The 7,170-nt window shown below is 61.7% G+C and overlaps 2 protein-coding genes across 2 annotated transcripts in view; one reads left to right on the forward strand and one right to left on the reverse strand.

Moving 5' to 3' along the window:
• The window catches only part of BHMG1 (basic helix-loop-helix and HMG box domain containing 1), a 42,123-nt gene extending 38,948 nt beyond the window's left edge, over positions 1 to 3,175 (forward strand). Inside the window, exons 12-15 of the mRNA XM_011975148.1 lie at positions 599 to 799; positions 871 to 1,115; positions 2,396 to 2,485; positions 3,028 to 3,175. Of these exons, the coding sequence (XP_011830538.1) occupies positions 599 to 799; positions 871 to 1,115; positions 2,396 to 2,485; positions 3,028 to 3,175 (684 nt within the window). The remainder of the gene's footprint in view (positions 1 to 598; positions 800 to 870; positions 1,116 to 2,395; positions 2,486 to 3,027) is intronic.
• A 649-nt stretch (positions 3,176 to 3,824) lies between these two features.
• The window catches only part of SIX5 (SIX homeobox 5), a 4,559-nt gene continuing 1,213 nt past the window's right edge, over positions 3,825 to 7,170 (reverse strand). Inside the window, exons 2-4 of the mRNA XM_011975149.1 lie at positions 7,055 to 7,167; positions 5,393 to 6,198; positions 3,825 to 5,147 (exon numbers count right to left, since the gene is read on the reverse strand). Coding sequence (XP_011830539.1) covers positions 4,537 to 5,147; positions 5,393 to 6,198; positions 7,055 to 7,167 — 1,530 coding nt within the window. The 3' untranslated portion in view covers positions 3,825 to 4,536. The remainder of the gene's footprint in view (positions 5,148 to 5,392; positions 6,199 to 7,054; positions 7,168 to 7,170) is intronic.

A 7,170-nucleotide genomic window follows, 5' to 3' on the forward strand; every position in this document is an offset into this window, starting at 1 on the left:
CCATGCCCAGCTGTTTTTTTTTTTTTTTTTTAACTTATTTTAAAATTTAACTTAATTTAATTTCTTTTTTTTTTTTGAGACAGTCTTACTGTGTTGCCCAGGCTGGAGGGCAGTAGTGCGATCTCAGTTCACGGCAGCCTCCGCCTCCTGGATTTAAGCGATTCTCGTGCCTCAGCCTCCAGAGTAGCTGGGACTACAGGCGTCCACCACCACACCTGGCGAATTTTTTAGTATTTTTAGACAGAGTTTCACCCTGTTAGCCAGGCTGGTTTTGCATTCCTGACCTTAGGTGATTCGCCCGCCTCAGCCTCCAAAAGTGTGGGGATTACAGGCATGAGCCTCTGTGCCTGGCCTTTTTTTTTTCTTATTTTTTGTAGAACGAGGTCTTTCTATGTTGCCCAGGCTGGTCTGTAACTCCTGGCCCCGCCGTCCTCCTGCCTCAGCCTCCCAGAGTGTTGGGGTTACAGGCATGAGCCATCACACCCTGCCAATCTGAGCTGCTGCTAATGCTCATGTTACGTCCTAGAAAAGCAGTATTGGGGGGATGAAGGGGCACCACTTGTCTCCCCTCCCATCTTTCTCCCTCGTCATGCCCCAGGACACAGCCTCCCAGGTCCCCAAAGACCCTCCTGAGTCCCACAGCCTGCACCGGTCCTCAGTCTCGCTGGACCACTGCTACCTCTCACTGAGCGGGAATAGCAAGGTGCCATCCAACTCTAGCTCCAGCTCCAGCTCCAGCTCCAGCTCTAGCTCCAGCTCGGAGGACAGCGACTCAGAGCCCCTGTGGAAGCAGCGAGAGGTGAGAGACACGGCCACACGCCAGGGCCAGCTGGGCCTCCTTCCTCTCTCACCACCCTCTCCCTCCCCCAGGATATGCAGGCCAACCCTGCGGGCATGCCGGGCTCCAGCGAAGAGGACGAAGACACCACATGGACCCCCACCCGGCCGACCTCACCCCTGCCAGCAGCCGAGACAAAGGCCAGGAAGGGCCAAGCAGCCAGAGCCCCTGTGAAGCCCAAGGAGAAGAAGAAAGGCCCCTGCCCACCCCAGATGAAGAAGAAGTGTGTCAATGGCTTCATCATGTTCTGCAGGATGAACCGGAAGCAGTACATCCGGTGGGTAGGGGGTCCGTCTTTGGCCCTGGGGAAGGCCCTGGCTTCGTTCTTTGCCCATAGCCTGGCCATGCCGCTCCTCACAGCTGTCTGACACTTTCTCCCCATCCCAGACCCCACAAACTCTTCCTGGACCACAGTTCTTCCCCAGAATTGAACCCGGCCCCATTGTATTGGACAGGGTCCATCCATTGTCAGCGCTGAAATCCAATTCAGACTTTAGCCTTCAGAAAAAATGACTTTTTTTGGGGGGGGGGGAGGGGATGGAATCTCACTCTGTCGCCCAGGCTGTAGTGCAGTGGCACAATCACGGCTCACTGTAATGTCTGCCTCCGGGGCTCAAATCACTGCAACCTCTGCCTCCTAGATTCTCCTGCCTCAGCCTCCTGAGTAGCTGGGATTACAGGCGTGCCACCACTCCTGGTTAATGTTTGTATTTTTAGTAGAGACAGGGTTTCACCATGTTGGCCAGGCTGGTCTCGAACGCCTCACCTGCGTTCCTGGTAGCGAGACTTTGTTCAAAAAAAAAAATAGGCCAGGCACAGTGGCTCATGCCTGTAATCCCAGCACTCTCGGAGGCTGAGGTGGGCGGATCATCTGAGGCCAGGAGTTCAAAACCTGCAAGTGATCTACCTGCCTTGGCCTCTCAAATTGCTGGGATTACACGTGTGAGCCTCAGGCCCAGCAAGAAAAGGAAATGAATTGACTTATATAACCTAGAAAACAAGGGCAGGTATAGACTGCCTTGAGATGTAGTTGGTTTCAGGGCTCACACAGGCTGTCTGGAATCTTTGTCCTTTTCGCTCAGTTCCGCTGTCTTCTGTGCTGGCTTCATTTTCTGGCAGGCGGGGTCACCCCAGGAGGCGCAGGCTCGGGTCCTGTCCCCCACCCAAGCGACCCCGGGGGGAGCAGAGGTCTCTGAGGTTTTAAGCAAAGTCCTTGGGACTGACTTTGGTAGATCTCGTGCCAATCCGGAACCAGTCACTGTCAGGCCTGGAGCCAGGGGATGGGGAGGCCCCCCCAAGCCACAGAGGAGAAGAGCTCGTTCCTTTACAGGAAGATCCAGATGTGGGGGCCAGGAGCGGTGGCCACAGGTCCCCTACACGCTCCTGGGATGCCGGATGCCCCCTTGTGAACAGCCACTGAGTCCAGCTCCGTCTGCATCCTCAGCTCCAAAGGGTGGTCTTGGAGGCCTTGTAGACCCACAAGTCTAGGAAGGGTCTGAGTTCTCAGTCAGGGTGTCCTGCAGGCCTCTCCTTACCTCCTCCTTCTTCCTGTCCCAGATCCTGTCCTGGAACCGCTTCTACCGCTGCCACCAAGGAGCTGGCCCAGCTGTGGCGGGTGATGACCCAGCAGGAGCGGAGGCCATACTGGTGAGAGGCCCCGGCCCCGAGCTGTGGGTGGGGGCTGGAAGGGCCTCCCTGCCCCGGAACCTGCTCTGTCTCTGAAGCCTTGGGTGTCATGGCATGGGAGACTGGGCCGAGGAATTTGCGTGTTGCCCCTTCTTATGAAACCCTTGGGAGTGACACAGGTGTAGGGGTGCATACCACAATTAAGCTGGGGAACAGCTGAGCCCGGACAAGGACCCCCAGCCTCAATTCCTTTGCGTCTCTGCCACATGAGTTTCTTGGGGTGTGGTCTGATTTTTCTGTCACTTGGCCACCTCGACTCCCCCAAACCCTGTCCCCTCCACTTTCAAGGAGCTGCCACCTGCCCTGGCTCCTGACTTTGAACACATCCCAGAGCCCTTGGCTGAGTCCCATTTTACAGACCAGGACTTGGTGGCCCCAAGGCTCGCCCAGTAGAGGCTAAAACGGTGGCCCAGGCCGCTGTGGGGACCACAGGATTGGGGGTGGGACAGGGATGCCCGGGAGGCGAGTGAGGAAGCTGGGCCGTCCTGCCGCCGTCTCCCCAGCACCAAGGCTCGCAGGTTCAGCCGCCAGCACAACCGCATCGTGAAGCAGGATGGCTCCAGCAGCGAGGCTGAGGACCGGGAGACGCCCAAGCCCTTCTACCAGCTGCTGGCCGAGAAGGCCTTGCCGCTGCCCCCGCACATCCAGTGAGAAAGGGCGGCCCCTCACCTCGCTCCCCTCACCCCTCATGGCAACCACAGCTCTTGCTGGAAGCCAGGCCCATCAATGAACTTGTCCCTTCTGGGCCTCCAGCCCCTGAGAATGCAGGTACCATGGGACTGCAGAGGGGGGCACTGATTGGCCCCAACTGCTGAGCACGTTTGCCTGGAGCACCAGTCGCCCGCAGCTGCCTCGATTCTCCCCCAGGCTTAGGAAGGAAACCCAAAATGAAATGCGGGGTGTTGGAAGGTGAAGTTTACCCACCCCTCTCCCCTTCCCGTCCCCACCCGAGCCACACAGTTGCAACCCTGTTCATGCTCACCTCACCCTACTCCTCCCTCTCCTGTTCTATTTTTAGACTATTTATTGTTTTAAATAAAATAAAGCAAGTGGAACCTTTGTTACCAGCAAGACAGACAAGGGCAGGCCCTCCCGCGTCCCCCTGCTGCCCCACGGGGGTGCTCCTTCCACCCTCATCTGGAGGCCTGTGGCTTGCAAGAGGCCTGATTGCCACCCCCTCCCCAGCCACCCCGTGCATCTGAACGCAAACCCCTCTTCCCCCTCGGGAGGCAGCAGTGGGAAGGCCGGGTGTGTTCAGAGCTCCTTTGGACCGCCCCTGGAAGGCACCCCACACCCCTGGTGGTGGTGTAGTCCGGTAACTTTATTTTAATTGAAAATGGAGGCATAACATGTCCTAGAAAAATAAAGATTTAGGATACAAAGGAGACACAGTGGCAGGGCTGCCCCCAGGGATGAGGGAATCTTTGGTCTGGGCCGGATATGAGGACAAGGGCTTGAGTCCAGGAGAGCTGGTGGGGGAAGACCCCCGCCTCCCCACAGCTGCCCCCTCCCGCCCCCGGCAGGAAATGCCACGCTGGGGAGGGTCTCCAGTCTTGGGGGCACGGGGCTGCCTGTCCTCCACTTTTGGATTCCAGACAGTTGTGACAACACCAGCTATCAGCAGAGCTATTAATAGTGTTTCAGGGAGTGACTGGAGAGGGCTCTGGGGGCTGGAAGTCCGGCCCTGGGGCAGGGTGTTCCACTCACAGCTAGTACCAAGTGGAGGGGGCAGGGCCCCTGAGTCAGGACCCTGGGTCCCCCATGTATATGGTAGGACACAGCATGGGGAAGGCTGTAACAGAGAAGCTTCCCATCCACAGGGGGAGGGAGACCTGGACAGGAGGCAGCCAGGGACGCGACCCCGAGCACCACCAGGGCTTGGAGAGGCCACCCAGGCAGAAGGATGTGGTGGCTGGGGTCTTCAGCAACCGTGTTTCTGGGGCCCCCTCCTCCCACTCCTGTCCCTGCATCTTCAGCACCATTGTTGGGAGAGGCCACAGGGCCGCACTGGGTCACAGTTCCAAGGGCTCCTCCACAGGCACCGACTGGAGCTGGGTCAGAACCTTGGCCTCAGCCTCTAACCCCTCGTCAACTTCACCCCCTGCAGTGGCCCCCAGGAGCAGCCCCTCGGGGTCGGGGTCCGGCAGCCTCAGCACGGTGTGGGGGGCCTGTGTCCCCAGCCCCTTTTCTGCTTCCAGCAGCCCCTCTGTTCCTGTGCTTAGTTCCAGCCCTGCTGGCCAGACAGGCACAGCCGCGGGTGACAGCATCAGCCCCTCCGGTGGGGGCGCTGGGAAGTTGGGAAGGAGGCCAGGGGAGTCAGGGGAGAAGGGCAGGCTGGTGCCGGAGGTGGTGGCAGCGGCGGGGGGTGGCTGCTGTGCAGAGAGGGTGCCTAGGGCGTGAGCCTCTGGGAGAGCAGGGCTGGGGGCCACCGGGAGGCCTCCCTCGGGCACGGAGATGGCTGTCTCTGGCTTCAGGGGCAGGGCCAGGCCAGGAGCTGGTGGCAGGACCTGGGAGACGAGCATGCTGGTGGGAAAGGTGGCGGTGAGGATGATCTTGCCCTGCTGCACGGCCACACCCGTCACGATGGGGCTGCCAGACACAGGGTTGGCCAGGAGGAAGTTTCCTGTGGGGAGAAAGGGACCGAGCGCAGGTGAGAGCCAGGAGAGCCCGCCAAGCCAAGCAGAGGTAGAGACTGTGCGGCTGGAGGGCGGGCAGAAGGAGCCTTCCAGTGGGCCTTGTCCTCGGGGCACTGAGACTTGCCAGGGATGAGATGCCCCCCAGGAGCCCACTGACAGCTCCTCCCTCTGAGATGACTGCACCCCCTCCCCCTGGCTCTCACCCAGGCCTGAGAGAGGGAGATGGGGGTACCTGGGGCAGTGGCCGAAGGCAGCTGCAGGGCAGTCACACCCACCCCGGAGTTGATGAGGTGCACGTTGGCAGGGCCTGCTGCAGCTGCCACCTTCACAGGGCTGCCTGGCCCGGCTGCCAACAGCTGCAGGGGCCCCACAGCCTGGGGCAGGGTCACCACCTGCGAGGTGGGCACTACCTGGGGTAGGTTCAATAGCGGGGAGGTGGGGCTCAGGCCCGCGGGGTACCCTGGGGGTGGGGAGAGTGGTACCACTTGTGGGGCAGCCACAGCAGGCACTGGCCCGGGGGGAAGAGGAAAGGTGGCAGCCGGCGGGGGGCCAGGCACCACTTGGGCCAGGGGCCCCTGGACCTCCTCTCCAGGGGCTAGTCCTGGAACAGCCACTTGGGCCCCTTTGGTCTCAGGGGCCTCCGGCTGAGCCTCCTCCAGCCGTACCTCCCCTGTCTGAGGGTCCAGGACCAGGGAGGTCTTGGCCTCGCTGGCCCCCTGAGGGCTGGGCTGCGGTGGAGGGGCACCCCCGCCCCCAGTGAGCAGCAGCGGGCCCAGGCTGGAGGCCTCGCCCAGGGCGAGGCCGTTGATGATGACGGGGCCCCCGTTAAGAAGCACTGCTGGGGAGCTGCTAGCCGCCAGGAAGCTCCCGTTCACCAGGATGGAGGAGGAGGCCGGGCACGGCGCCGGCGGGCTGGTCCCTGCCAGGAATATGGAGCCCTGGGCAGCGGCCTCGGCGGACACTGGGGCCACCCCTCTCTCCAGGTTCTCAGGACTTCGGCTGGACTCGTCCTCAGTGGTGGGATTCCCATCAGACTCGCTGGCAGGAGAAATGGCTGTCAGCTGGGGTCCCTTAGCCTGTGGGGCCTCCCACAGAGCCAGCCGGCTGCTCCCCCACCTTTCCCGGCCCTAGTTTCGGTGGGTCATTCCAGGGGTTATGAAGCCTCTCTGAGACCACCCCAAACCCCAGGGCCTTTTGCAAGTCCTGCATGGACACCACTGCAGAGAAGCGCTGGGGAGGAAAGAGGCCCTTGCTCTCCCCCTGCCTCAGCCTGGCTGAGCTCCCAGGTTGCCCTAAAAGTTCCTTGGTTGGGTATAAAGGGCGAGTGCCCTGGAGAGAGGGAGCAGCAGCCGCCAGCACAGTTCCCGGTGCCCTCCCCGCGGGGCGTCAGAGAAGGGAGAGGCCGGCGCTCAGGGTGGGAGGGGAAGGGCTTGGGTTACAGGGAAACCGGAGCTGGGGAAGGTTCACGTTTCACAACAAAGGCAGACGATGGACCACGCCGTCGGGACTCGGAGGGGGTGTGGGGGCGGGTGGGTAAGAGTAACGGTCAGTGAAGAAAGGGGGCTGGGGGTGGCCACAGGCCCCTATCCCCTTTCCGCAGCCCCTCTAGTGGCCCCGCAGTGTGGTTCCCCAACACCGATGGGACTGGGACAGGAGCTCGGAGTGGAGCCGCTGGAAGAGGAGACGCGCGGGGCAGTGATGCCGGGGAGAGGACCCGGGCGGGTGTCTGTCCCGTCCACGCTTAGTCCCCGCGCCCCGCGGGCGCCCGGGGTTGTGAGCGGGAGGTGTCCAAGGACCTCGGCACGCCGGCCCCAGTAATAGGCACGGGGGAAGGAGGGCTGGTGGACGGGATGTCCCCAGGAGAGCGGGACTTGCGCCGCCCGAGGCCCCTCACCTCTTGCAGGGTGCGCCGCCTCCGGCCCCGGTCCGGTCGCGCTGTCGCCGGTTCTTGAACCAGTTGCTGACCTGCGTGAGCGAGAGGCCGGTGAGCGTGGCCAGGCGGCGCTTCTC

This window comes from Mandrillus leucophaeus, unplaced genomic scaffold, assembly GCF_000951045.1.
Source record: "Mandrillus leucophaeus isolate KB7577 unplaced genomic scaffold, Mleu.le_1.0 Scaffold151, whole genome shotgun sequence".
Classification (NCBI taxonomy): domain Eukaryota; kingdom Metazoa; phylum Chordata; class Mammalia; order Primates; family Cercopithecidae; genus Mandrillus; species Mandrillus leucophaeus.